General features: G+C 44.0%; 1 protein-coding gene across 1 annotated transcript in view; it reads left to right on the top strand.

Annotated features, from left to right (window-relative positions):
• exd1 (exonuclease 3'-5' domain containing 1) overlaps window positions 1-7,856 on the top strand; it is a 54,690-nt gene extending 46,834 nt beyond the window's left edge. The window contains exons 10-11 of the mRNA XM_078233170.1: window positions 3,420-3,611; window positions 7,539-7,856. Of these exons, the coding sequence (XP_078089296.1) occupies window positions 3,420-3,611; window positions 7,539-7,856 (510 nt within the window). The remainder of the gene's footprint in view (window positions 1-3,419; window positions 3,612-7,538) is intronic.
• Window positions 7,857-14,471: the final 6,615 nt, after the last annotated feature.

Raw genomic sequence — 14,471 nt, 5'->3', positions numbered from 1 at the left:
AGGATGGATTGTTCAAAATATAGAAATGCAGCACAGGAGACTGCTCAGCCCATCATGCCTGTGCTGGCTCGATGAAAGAACAATTGCCTCTTCCCTTTTCAAATATTTCTCCAAGCCCCTATAGAAAGTTGAATCTGCTTCCCTTCTGAGCAGTGCATTTCAGATCACAGCAAGTTGCAATCGACCTATTTACCGGTAATTTTCTTTATTTACTTGATCCTTTATGGAGGATTGGGAGAACATTAAATGTCAGCAAAAGGTTACTAAAAGCAGAATCAAAAGAACTAAGATGAACTATGAAAGGAAACTAGCAGAAAACATGAGCACTAATAAAGCTTCTATAAGTATATAAAACGGAAGAGAATAGTGAAAGTAAATGTTGGCCCTTTAGAGGATGATAATGGCGAGGTAATAATGGGAAACTCAGAAATGACACAGGCACTAAATCAATGTTTTGTCTCTTTTCACAGTGGGAGATATTTTTTCCCAAAAACCGCAGTTACTACAGAGGAACTTGATGAAATTACTATAACTAGGGAGAAGATATTAAGTAAACTGATGGGATTAAAGGCAGAAAAGTCTCTGGGGCCTGATGGCCTGCACGCTATGGTGTAAAAGGAGGTGGCAGCAGATATAGTGGATGCATTAGTTATGATATTCCAAAATTCCCTGGATTCACAAAAGATACCAGTGGATTGGAAACACGCCAATGTGACACCCTTATTCAAAAAAAGGAGAGAGGCAAAAGAGTGGGAAACTATAGACCATTTAGTTTGACCTCTGTGATGGGGGAGTTGCTGGAGTCAGTCATTAAGTAGGAGATAACTGAACACTTGGAAAAACAAAGCTTAATTCACCTTGTCAGTATGGTTTTGTGAAGGGCAAGTTGTGCTTGACAGACTTGCTGGATTCTTTGAGGATGTGACCAGCAAGGTGGATAATGGGGAGCCTGTAGATGTAGTATATCTAGACTTCCAGAAGCATTTGACAAGGTGCTGCATAAAAGACTGATCCAGAAGGTTAGATCCCAGGGAGTTGGGGTAGAGTAGTGGCTTGGACACCGGATTGGCAGACTGACAGAAAACAGAAGGTTGGGATAAATGGATCCTTCTCTGGATGGTGAACTGTAACTAGTGGGGTGTTGCAGAGTTCAGTTCTCAGACCTCAACTATTTATAATCTATATAAATGATCTGCAAATAGGGACAGAGTGTAACAAAACAAAATTTGTGGGTGACAGATTCTAAAATAGGTGGGAAAGCAGGCTGTGGTAAGGAGGTAAAGAATTTACAGATAAGTGCAAGGTTATCCATTTTGGCAAATTAAAAGGGCAAATTATTATTTAAATAGGAAGCAGTGCAGAGGGTGCTTGTGCACGAATCGCAGAAATGGGTATGCAGGTGCAGCATATAATAAGAAAGGCAAATGGAATCTTGGCATTTATTACAAAAAGACTAGATTTTACAAGTAAAGAATTGTTTGTTACAATTTTATACGGTGTTGGTGAGACAACATCTGAAGTATAGTGTCCAGTTTTGGTCTCCTTACTTGGGGAACGATGTGGTGGCACTGGAGGCAGTTCAGAGAAGATTCACCAGATTTCAGGAATGAAAGGGCTGTGGTATGAGGAGCAGTTGAATAGCTTGGGCTTGTACTCACTGAAATTCAGAAGAATGAGGGGAGGTTCTGATTGAGGTACATAAGATGCTAAAGGGGATTAAGAAGGTGGACTGAGCAGATGTACCCCCTTTTGGGACAGTCTAGAACAAGAAGTCATGGATATGGAGTGAGAGGAGGTAGGTTCACAACTGAGATGAGGAGAAACTACTTCTCGCAAAGGATTGTGAATCTGTGGAATTCACTGCTCCAGAGTGCAGTGGAGAAAGAGATAAGAGATAACGGTGGCATAGTGGTTAGCAATGCTGCCTCACAGCACCAGGGACCCAGGTTCGATTCTGGCCTTGGGTCATTGTCTGTGTGGAGTTTGCACATTCTCCTTGTGTCTGCGTGGGTTTCCTCCGGGTGCTCTGGTTTCCTCCCACAGTCCAAAGATGTGCAGGTTAACTTGATTGACCATGCTAAATTAACCCTAGTGTCAGAGGCATTAGCAAGGTAAAATAGGGTTGCGGGAATAGGGCCTGAGTGGGATTGTGGTCAGTGCAGACCCGATGGACCAGATGGCTTCCTTCTGCACTGTAGGGATTAGGAAAATGGAGTTGAGACCAGGATTAGAACAGCCATGATCATGTTAAATGGCGGAATGGGCTCGAAGGGCTGAGTTGCCTACTCCTGCTCCTAATTCCTATGTTTATGTAAATCTCCCTTTAACCATCCCTGTAGTAAGGAGCTTCTCTAGCCTGTCCATTCTCTTCTTGTAAGAAAAGCAAAAAATGACAGATGTGGATTCTCTCTGTTTGGAACTGATGAACTGCTTGACTACTCCTGTCACTTGGCATATTACCATCATTTTTTGAGGTGTTTAGAAATCACCATTCTATAAGAGATGGCAGATGAATTGATGACTGGATGCTATTCTTGATAAAATTGCGATAAAGTTAAGACAAAATACAAAGTAGACAAGAGTTGGGCATTTTAAAAGAAAATTATATTATATCTTGCAATTTATACCAAGATTCTAAGTAATTGGTTTTGGATTTTTAAAAAATTCCCTTCACCACTACACCCAGTCCTTATTTATTGATCCCTCAGTAAAACCAGGTAGCTAGGCTCATATCAAGATTCTAAACTAACAGCAGAAAGAAATCGAGAATAAATCTAATTTGAGCAATTTTTCTCTCCCAAGTTCTTAAAGCTGGATGGGTCTTTGTAAGCATTTGAGGGCCCACTTCAGCAGTACTAGCTAGTGAGAAGTAAAATTCAAAATACATAGAATTTCAGTGCCCATCACTTGGCCCATCCTACCTGTATTCCCTTGCACTTACCTCCAATTTGCGAGTGCACATTCACCTCTCAACTATCTCCAACTGGAGTCCACACTTGCCTCCTTACTCAGCACACTGAGTGTCATACCAATATATTGGTGTTAGGTGCTCTGACTATCGGGTGTAATGCTTCCCGCAACAATAACTGGACAGTCCAAATTGGTCTCACTAATATCCTGTGCGTGGGGGCCAGGTATATAATTATTTTTGGTTCCCGAGCCATTGTGGCTGATTACAGCACTTTACTGAATATTGAGCTGCAATTGGGGCAGTGCAGTATGATGCATGTAGTAAATGGTTCAGTGAAGTTGGAATATAAGACCCTCGAAAGGCCTATGTATGGGGAATCTGAACAATACTCAGAGGAAGAGATAAGTTTAACTTTGGGCCCAACTTGAAATTATTTTGAAGAGAAGTCAATGGCTATCATGATTCATTTCTCATCTTTTCTCGCATTGTCTTGTCTTTTGGTGTGCAGGTCAACCCAAAGGTGTGGACCTGCCGTCCTCTCCCTCTAGGCTTAATGCAGAGAGCAGGATTGAAGGTGATGTACCTGCTTTCACTCCGTTTTGTCCTAATGGACAAGTTAATGGTGGATTTCACAACCCAGGTGGACAATTACCTGAGCATGTACAGAAATATGCCCTGCATCAACCTGGGAAGTGCTGAGGTAAGAACTGCTTGGCAATTTCCTAAAATTCCTTCAGGTGTTACCTTCTGCTGCCTTTGTCGTTCTGTGACACAAGCAGCCAGTTCCCAACTTAAGAATGAGTGGCAAATTGATTACTGTCCCACGGCAGCAGATGAGGTTGCGATCTACAAAACTGGAAATCCAAGATGTTACAAACGGTCTCTGAATTTATCAGAAAGTAGGGTATTATGTAAGAAGTATTGTGGTGGGTGCTGCCATGTACCACTACCCTTGAACCATCCAAGTTTGTCCTTCCTGTAATTTTTATCAATGTTTATATTTTAACTGGTACCCTTCTGGCACAGTCTGGTGGTGAGGCTTGGTGCTGTAACTGTACAATACTCTAAAAGAGAATGTCCAGCTGTCTGCCTGCAAGCTTTGTAGAATTTCTATAATACCAGAACTTGCAAAGAGGGAAACGCACTAAATCAGGCTTGTCCAATATTTTTGGGTGGGGAGGCATGTTTCAATTTTTATTCTCACTCAAGGGGCCGATAGTCTAATTTCAGTAAGATAAGGTTTCCTACAACATCAAATATGAATTTCAAAATTATCAATGTCAAACCAATTAATTTCAAAGAAAATAATTAATAAAAATGCCCATTAAAATATACCTAGCAGCAAGGTTCATCAATTAAACTTAAACAGAGATAGAGAGAAATAGACTAGGCCCGAGGGTAACCAGGGAAGGGATGGAGAACCAAGCCTTACCCAAGGAGTTGGGTTTAAAAATACACTTGACTTTGCATTCGGCTTTGGTGGCGCACGTTCTGTGCTGGCCTCAGCAGAATTCACACAAAAGTAGGTGGGTTGCCATTCTGATCCACTTTGTGAGTAGGCTTTTGAGAGGGAGGATGAAGAAGGCAGTGTGTGCATTTCCAACTCACTCCAAGTCTCGGGGTTCTCACTCATGCACGCACACACACACAACCACTCTCACTCTCTCATACAACCTCAATACACACACACACACAGGCACGCACACATACTCCCCATGGAGTTTGGACACCAAGCCAGAAGGTGGTGGCCAGGCCCTCTTCTCATTTGGCAGTCTGCTTCAACCCCCAGCTGCTCGGCGAGTCTGCCCCGACCTCCTACAGGTTGTTGGAAAGCCCTTGCTTTCCCTACTCTTCCCCCAGCTTTTCCCCTGGTGGCCTGCCTGCTTGCTCCTCCATCTTGGCCCTGTGCTCCTTCACAGGCTGCCACCTGCGCAGAAGAGCAATAGAGAGCTCACTCTGAAAATAAAGGGGCAGCCAGTCACCTTCACATGACTTGCTGCATGTCCAATGAGAGACTGATTCGCTCCTAAATTTGCTGCTGGTCCTACTGCAAACTCTGGAGGGAATCTGTTTCTGATTTCAGAAGCAGATTTTTCATTCAACTTTCCCATAATTTGAAGAGCGGGTCCGCAGGCTGGATACAAGGGCTTCAGGAACCCCTTTGGGAAACTTCAGAAACCATACTACTTGTACTAGCCATTATTTAGTTTTCTGTCATTCTCGATGCATAATATCCATTATGTGTCCATAATAGAAATTGCTGGCTTGCTGTGCATTGTCAATCACCATTCGGAAGAATGGGGTAGATTGACTGTCACAGGCGTGACCCAGTGTCCCGATAATCAACCTGATGTTTATTTCTCGTCATTTGTTCCTTTCAAATTTCCAGACTTGACTGTCTGCCCCTCTGTTGCGACTGGGTGTCCCTGAAGAGGGAGCATGTGGTGTCCACGGGCACCATCAAGGCCTTCCACGCTCATTGGGCATCGTAGAGACTGGAGTTTGTTATCAGCCCTTTTAATCACATTTTAATTTGATGTTTGAAGTTTCATTTATGCTTTGTTTTTGTTTCGGCAAGTACCCTTTTAAAGGGATGCTCTTTTTTGCTTTGCCCCTCAGTTTATTTAATTTAATTCATTGCACCAAAAAGAGTAACAATACAGTTGCACCATAGTGCTACACTGAAGAAAAAAAATTAAAGAAATTAAACATTTTTGTGAAGGTGGCAAAAGAGTTCATACATCAAGGGCTCACCTACTGGAGTCAGTTAGCTGAGTTGGCTGAATTGTGGTGCAGAGCGACACCAACATTGTGGGTTCAATTCCCATACGGCTGAGGTTATTCTAGAGGGCCCACTTTCTGAACCTTGCCCTCGCCTGAGTTGTGGTGAGCCTCAGGTTAAATCACCACAAGTCAGCTCTCCCCCCTCAAAATGGAGAGCAGCCTATGGTCATCTGAGACTACGGTGACTTTACTTTTATTGGAGTAACCATTAATATTGAAGGAAATATCAAAGCTTTTATTTTAAAATGACTGTCAGAAACCTAAGCTCTATTCTTAAAAAGCAAATCTTTTGAATTTGGGGTTAATGCACTGTCTTGTCATTTCTGTCTATCAGATGAAGCCCACCGCAGGGAGCTATGTTATTGCAGCTAGGGTGACATCAAAAAAATAAAAGAAGATTTTCATTTTTTTGTAGTATGTGTCGTGATCATAAGGTATTCCAAAGCTCCTTCCAGAAAATCAAGTAGTTTTGAAGTGTAATGTAGGAAACCCAGCAATCGATTTCACACAGCAAGCTTCCACAAACAGCAATCTGACAAACAAATAAATTATAACGATGATTGAGGGATAAATAATGATCAGGACACAGGATAACTCCCATGCTCTTCCTGGAAATAGTGGCATAGAATTACCCACCTGAGAAGCAGTCAATTCAGTGTCTTTTCCAAAAGCTAGTATCACCAGCAGTGCAGGGCGCTCTCAGTACTGTACTGGGGTGTCAGCCTTGATTTTTTTTTTTTATGTGCTCAAATCCTGGAGTGAGACCCAAACTCTCAACCTTCTGACTTAGAGGCGAGAATGCTACCAACTGAGCCATGGCTGCCATGAAACTGAAGAATTTAATGAAAACCAATGCAATTATAATTTTGCTTTTGATTATAATGAGGCACCCCACTGCTCAAGTATGAGTGGGAGAGTCTAAAGCCATCATTTTCCCAATGAAGCGTTTAAACGTCTGAGACTGGAGATATAGAGAACACATACTGTACTTCCCAGCCAAATCTGTTTCAAGGTTATGACTTAAAATGGTCACAGGCGTATACAATGTCTTTTATCTGTACTGATGAGTTGAACACATCCTCTCTGTGATATATAATCTTTTTTACCCATTTGGGAAGAGATACAGATCACAGCACACAGCTTCCCATTAAATTCTCAATTTCCTGTATGTAAGTTGGAAGAACAACTGCTTTGGGAAATTGGAAACATCCCATTCTAGTACTGATGTTGGGTTTCATGCCGTAGGTGTATCAAGAGTGAGGTTTACACGATCTCCAACTTTTTTGGGAATGCTTAGCACAAATATTAAACTGAAAAAGAAGTTGAGGGCCAAATGAAAAGGTGAGTGTTTGGGCAGAATGATAATAGACTAGATAGTATAATTCAGGTTTTTAAAAATGTTTCTTAAATTTTAATTAGTCGATTTTTTTAAAAAAAACTTCAGGCCCTTTTACAGATGTCACCATATTGTCATTTTATAGTCTCCTGAAAATGTGCACAAGGCTGGCAAGAAAAAAAAATCAATTAAAGAATAACTCTTGTGATTGAAAATGTGGGTAATGAGATGACAAACAGTGGTTATTTGCTGCTAATTACCTAGAGTAATGCCTTGTTTCAGGCTACCGGATCTGCCTTTAATCTGTTTTTTACAATTGAGTGGTTCATTGGGCAACTCCAGAGTGCATTGCAATTCCTCCACGAAGTGAGAAACTGGAGTCACATTATAAGTTAAAATAGGTAGAGATGGCAGGCCTCCCAATCTGTTGCCACTCTATTCTGATTTCAGTTTCCGTTGTTTTCCCTGTGTATTATTCAAACCTATATGTATTTTATTACTTGCCAGAATTACTCAATGGAACTTCCATATGAATTGAAGGAGTTAACTGTTATTCAGAAGCTAAGAAGAGGGGATGCTCTGAAAAACTATAAAATGGATGAGAATGGCCTTCTGGTGAGACCTTGCCCTCAATCTGAGAAAATTCCTGAGGTGAAAGGAAGGGTAACAAACATAGATGACATTCCAGAGCTTGAAGCCGCTGACGCTTCAGGGGAAAATGTATTAGAAATGCAGAATGATGAGATTCCATTGCTTGAACCAAGCCTTGATTGTGGTGAAGACCTTTGTCCTCCCCTGGAGGAAGTCAGCCATTCAGCATTCTAACTCGGCCTTTTGGCAAAGATCAAATGTAGTATCGACATGCTGTACTTGGTTGAAGTCATTAGGTTACATTTTAGCTTCATTTGAAGCAATTTTTAAAAGCGGCATCTCGGCCTTTTGGCTAAGATGCAAATGAGATCAAGCCTTGGAGGAGGAGCTATTCCTACTCCAATCAGCTTGGATCATGTAGATCAAGCCCAAGACAGGAGGTGAGAGCCCTGTCTTGTCAGCTTGGATCGGGAATGTCTCAACTTGTTGAGACTCTGAATTGGACTTGATTTGATTGAATTGGAATAAAAATACAAAAACAAAATGACAAAAATCACTGCTGCCAGTGTCCAGCCTTGTGCAGTCAACTGACTGATCCCAGAGATAGTTGAGTTGCATGTTCTTCATCATATGGAGGAGATTCACCTTTTTTCAACTTCATGTTGCTGTCCCCAGGTGTGTTTCTGCCTGCCTCACAAGATCTTTAGACAAAACCAAGACCTGCTCTGCAGACAACATCTTTCAAATTCGATCCTATCCCACTTTTCACAAATACTCTTTGAGATAAGGGAAAACTTTGTGTTCTGCATTGTGGCCAGGGCCTGCTTCAGTTTACAGCAGCTTCAATGTAATTGAATGGTTTGATGCTCCATTGTACTGTATGGGCCTTAAATTTCCCACACAGTGAGTTTCAATTAAGCCATACTGTTGGGAAGGGAACCAACTAAAGGTCAGGTGCATCATTCGTGGCGAGAGAAACAAAAGAGCAAGCCACCATCTGCCCCATCCTAACCTAGGGTTGAGATCTGGATCCAGAGTCCCAGCTGATTGCCTTAGCTAGACATCAATTTAAAGGAAAAAAATGACTTTGAGTGGTTAGTTCAGAGAAAATAAATATGTGAAACAGTAGCAGTACATCACCAGTGAATAACTGCACTAATGAGACATCTGTCTATGGTCTCATTGAATTGTCTCGCACACTTCCAGGATATTGTATTTTTAATGCTGCTCTCTGATTTATGGCATTTTTGTTTGTTTTTTTTAAAAATTCAGACATGAAACTGTATCAAAGACTGTCTGTCTTCCGAAATAAATGATTTATCCATGTGTAGATCAAAATGTACATTTTTAAAGAGTTATTCAGGAAATAATGTTTACCAACCTCTCAATGTTCTGCTGTCTTTTTTACTATTACCCATGAGAAGGTGGTGGTGAGCCACTGCCTTGAATTGCTGCAGTCCATGTGTTGTGGGTTGACCCACAATGCTGTTAGGGAGGGAATTCCAGGATTTTGACCCAGCGACTATGAAGGAACGGTGATATATTTCCAAGTCAAGACAGTGAGTGGCTTGAGGGAGAACTTGCAGGTGGTGGTGTTCCCATGCATTTACTGCCCTTGTCCTTCTAGATGGAAGTGGTCGTGGGTTTGGAAGGTGCTGTCTCAGGAGCATCTTGTAAATGGTGTACACTGCTGCCACTGTACGTTGGTGTTGGAAGGAGTGGATGTTTGTAGATGTGGTGCCAATCAAGCGGGTTGCTTTGTCCTGGGTGGAGTCAAGCGTCTTGAATGTTGTTGGAGCTGTACCGATCCAGGCAAGTGGGGAGCATTCCATCACACTCCTGACTTGTGCCTTGAAGATAGTGGATAGGCTTTGGGGAGTTAGGAGGTGAGTTACTCACCGCAGTATTCCTAGCCTCTTTTTGCCACTGTGGTGAGTCCAGTTGAGTTTCTGGTCAATGGTAGCCCCAAGGATGTTGACAGTGTTGGTAACACTATTGAATGTCAAGGGGCGGTGCTTAGAGTGTCTGTTATTGGTAATGGTCATTGCCTGGCATTTGTGTGGTGCAAATGTTACTTGCCAATTGTCAGCAAAGCCTGGATATTGTCCAGATCTTGTTGCATTTGAACATGGACTGCTTGAGTATCTGAGGATTCGTGAATGGTGCAACATTGTGCAATCATTGGCAAACATCCCCACTTCTGACCTTATGACGGAGGAAAGGTCATTGATGAAGTAGCTGAAGATGGTTGGGCCTAGGACACTACTCTTGAAGGGTTCCTGCAGAGATGCCCTGGAGCTGAGATGACTGACTCTCCACAACCACAACCATCTTCCTATGTATCAGGTATAACTCCAACCAGCGGAGAGTTTGCTCTCTGATACCCATTGATTCCAGTTTTGCTAGGGCTCCTTGATGCCACCCTTGGTTGAATGTGGCCCTGATGTCAGGGGCTATCGCACTCCAGCTCGCCTCTGGAATTTAACACTTCCGTCCATGTTTGAACCAAGGCTGTAATGAGGTCAGGAGCTGAGTGACCCTGGCGAAACCCAAACTGGGCATCATTGAACAAATTATTGCTGAGCATGTGCTGCTTGATAGCACTGTTGATGACTCCTTCCATCACTTTACTGATGGTTGAGAGTAGACTGATTGGGCGGTAATTGGCCGGGTTGGACTTGTCCTGCTTTTTGTGTACAGGACATACCTGGGCAATTTTCCACATTGTCAGGTAGATGCCCGTGTTGTAACTGTACTGGAAGAGCTTGCCTAAGGGAGTGGCAAGTTCTGGAGCTCAAGTCTTCAGTACTATTGCTGGAATGTTATCAGGGCCCACTGTCTTTGCAGTATCCAGTGCCTCCAACCGTTTCTTGATGTCCCGTGGAGTGAATCTAATTGGCTGGAGACTGGCATCTGAGATACTGGGGACCACTTGGCACTTCAAAGAACAAAGACAAAGAACAGTACGGCACAGGAAACAGGCCCTTCGGCCCTCCAAGCCTGTGCCGCTCCTTGGTCCAACTAGACCAATCGTTTGTATCCCTCCATTCCCAGGCTGCTCATGTGACTATCCAGGTAAGTCTTAAACGATGTCAGCGTGCCTGCCTCCACCACCCTACTTGGCAGCGCATTCCAGGCCCCCACCACTCTCTGTGTAAAAAACATCCCTCTGATATCTGAGTTATACTTCGCCCCTCTCACCTTGAGCCCGTGACCCCTCGTGATCGTCACCTCCGACCTGGGAAAAAGCTTCCCACTGTTCACCCTATCTATCCCCTTCATAATCTTGTACACCTCTATTAGATCTCCCCTCATTCTCCGTCTTTCCAGGGAGAACAACCCCAGTTTACCCAATCTCTCCTCATAGCTAAGACCCTCCATACCAGGCAACATCCTGGTAAACCTTCTCTGCACTCTCTCTAACGCCTCCACGTCCTTCTGGTAGTGCGGCGACCAGAACAGGACGCAGTACTCCAAATGTGGCCTAACCAGCGTTCTATACAGCTGCATCATCAGACTCCAGCTTTTATACTCTATACCCCGTCCTATAAAGGCAAGCATACCATATGCCTTCTTCACCATCTTCTCCATCTGTGTTGCCACCTTCAAGGATTTGTGGACTTGCACACCTAGGTCCCTCTGTGTTTCTATACTCCTGATGACTCTGCCATTTATTGTATAACTCCTCCCTACATTATTTCTTCCAAAATGCATCACTTCGCATTTATCCGGATTAAACTCCATCTGCCACCTCTCCGCCCAATTTTCCAGCCTATCTATATCCTGCTGTATTGCCCGACAATGCTCTTCGCTATCCGCAAGTCCAGCCATCTTCGTGTCATCCACAAACTTGCTGATTACACCAGTTACACCTTCTTCCAAATCATTTATAGACATCACAAAAAGCAGAGGCCCCAGTACAGAGCCCTACGGAACACCACTGGTCACAGACCTCCAGCCGGAAAAAGACCCTTCGACCACTACCCTCTGTCTCCTATGGCCAAGCCAGTTCTCCTTGTATCCCATGAGCCTTAACCTTCTTAACCAACCTGCCATGTGGGACTTTGTCAAATGCCTTACTGAAATCCATATCGACGACATCCACGGCCCTTCCTTCATCAACCGTTTTTGTCACTTCCTCAAAAAACTCCACCAAATTTGTAAGGCACGACCTCCCTCTTACAAAACCATGCTGTCTGTCAATAATGAGATTGTTCCGTTCTAAATGCACATACATCCTGTCTCTAAGAATCCTCTCCAACAACTTCCCTACCACGGACGTCAAGCTCACCGGCCTATAATTTCCTGGGTTATCCCTGCTACCCTTAAACAACGGGACCACATTCGCTATCCTCCAATCCTCAGGGACCTCACCCGTGTCCAAAGAAGCGACAAAGATTTCCGTCAGAGGCCCAGCAATTTCATCTCTCGTCTCCCTGAGCAGTCGAGGGTAGATGCCATCAGGCCCTGGGGCTTTGTCAGTTTTAATGTTCCCTAAAAAACCTAACACTTCCTCTCTTGTAATGGAGATTTTCTCTAACGGGTCAACACCTCCCTCCAAGACACTCCCGGTTAACACGCCCCTCTCCTTCGTGAATACCGATGCAAAGTATTCATTTAGGATCTCCCCTATTCCCTTGGGTTCTAAGCATAATTCCCCTCCTTTGTCCCTGAGAGGTCCGATTTTCTCCCTGACAACTCTTTTGTTCCTAACATATGAATAGAATGCCTTAGGATTCTCCTTAATCCTGCCTGCCAAGAACATCTCGTGACCTCTTTTTGCCCTTCTGACTCCCCGTTTGAGATCTTTCCTACTCTCTCTGTATTCCTCCAGAGCTCCATCTGTTTTCAGTTGCCTGGACTTAACGTACGCCTCCCTTTTCATTTTAATCAGATCCTCAATTTCCCTGGTTATCCACGGCTCTCGAATCCTACCTTTCCTATCTTTCCTTTTTACAGGCACATGCCTATCCTGCAGCCTTATCAATAGTTCCTTAAAAGACTCCCACATGCCAGACGCGGACTTACCCTCGAACATCCTCTCCCAATCAACATCCACCAATTCCTGCCTAATCCGGCTATAGTCAGCCTTCCCCCAATTTAGCACCCTGCCCGTAGGACAGCACTCATCCTTGTCCATTACTATCCTAAAGTTAACAGAGTTGTGGTCACTATTTGCCACATGTTCCCCTACCGAAACTTTGACGACCTGACCGGGCTCATTTCCCAGAACTAGGTCCAGTATAGCCCCCTCTCTAGTCGGGCTATCTACATACTGTTCCAAAGAACCTTCCAGTACGCATTTTACAAATTCCTCCCCATCCGGTCCCCCAGCTCTAAGCACTTTCCAGTCTGTGCCAGGGAAATTAAAGTCCCCCACTACAACAACCCTATTTTTTCTGCACCTATCCAGAATCTCCTGACATATCCTTTCCTCCACTTCCTGTGGGCTGTTGGGTGGTTTGTAGTGACTGCACCCTTCCTGTTTCTGAGTTCCACCCACAGCGACTCGGTACATGACCCCTCTAAGTTGTCTACCCTCTGCACTGCGGTAATATGCTCCTTAACTAATATCGCTACTCCCCCACCTTTTTTAGCCCCTCCTCTGTCTCGCCTTAAACACTTATACCCCGGAATATTCAGCTGCCAGTCCTGTCCTTTTAACCAAGTTTCCGTCACCGCAACCACATCCAAATTCCGCATAAGCATTAAGGCCCTAAGTTTGTCTGTTTTACCCGTTACGCTCCTCGCATTGAAGCAGATGCACTCCAGACCTCCAGGCCCACTCAGGTCATCCTCCTCCAGAGTGCTCCTCTTCTTAGCTAGCCTTGCCCTGGCCCCCAGCTCAAACCCAGCCTCAGTATTTACTGACCTACTGTTTTGTTCCCCACCTGAAGCAATCAGGCTGTTTTGTTCCCCACCTGAAGCAATCAGGCTGAAGATTGCTGTTAATACTTCAGCCTTATCTTTTGCTGGGCTCCTCCGTCATTGAGGATGGAGATATTTATGGAGCCTCCTCCAGTGAGTTGTTTAATTGTCTACTGCCATTCACGACTGGATGTGACAGATCTGCAGAGCTTGGTTCTGATCCATTGGCTATAGGATAGCTTAGCTCTGTCTATTACTTTCTGTTTATGCCATTTGGCATGCAAGTAGTCCTGTTTGGTAGCTTCACCAGGTTGACAACTCATTTTTAGGTATGCTTGGTGCTGCTCCTGGCATTCCCTCCTGCACTCTCCATTGAACCAGGTTGATCCCCTGGCTTGATGCTAATGGTTGAGTGGGGGTTATGCCGGGTCATAAGGTTGCAGATTGTGCTCGAGTACAGTTCTGCTGCTGTTGATGGCCCACAACACCTCATGATGACCAGTTTTGAGTTGCTAGATCGTTTCAAAGTCTGTCCCATTTAGCATGATGATAGTGTCTTACAATATTATGGAAGTTATTCTCAATGTGAAGGCAGGACTTCATCTTCAGAAGGACTGTGCAGTGATCATTCTTACCGATACTGTCATGGACAGGTGCATCTGCAGCCGGCAGATTGGTAAGGATGAGGTCAAGTATGTTTTTTCCTCAAGTTCATTCCTTCACCACCTGCTGTAGACCCAGTCTAGCAGTTATATCCTTTAGGACCCGACCAGCTCGATCAGGAGTGCTGCTGCTGAGCCACTCTTGGTGGTGGATATTGAAATACCCCACCCAAAGTACATTTTGTGCCCTTGTCACCCTCAGTGCTTCTTCCAAGTGTTGTTCAACATGGAGGAGTACTGAAGGAGGATGGTACGTGGTGACCAGTAAGAGGTTTCCTTATCCATGTTTAACCTGAAGCCATGAGACTTCATGGGATCC

The sequence above is a fragment of the Mustelus asterias genome, chromosome 18, assembly GCF_964213995.1.
Source record: "Mustelus asterias chromosome 18, sMusAst1.hap1.1, whole genome shotgun sequence".
Taxonomy (NCBI): Eukaryota; Metazoa; Chordata; class Chondrichthyes; order Carcharhiniformes; family Triakidae; genus Mustelus; species Mustelus asterias.
This window is presented reverse-complemented; position numbering and strand designations above follow the sequence as displayed.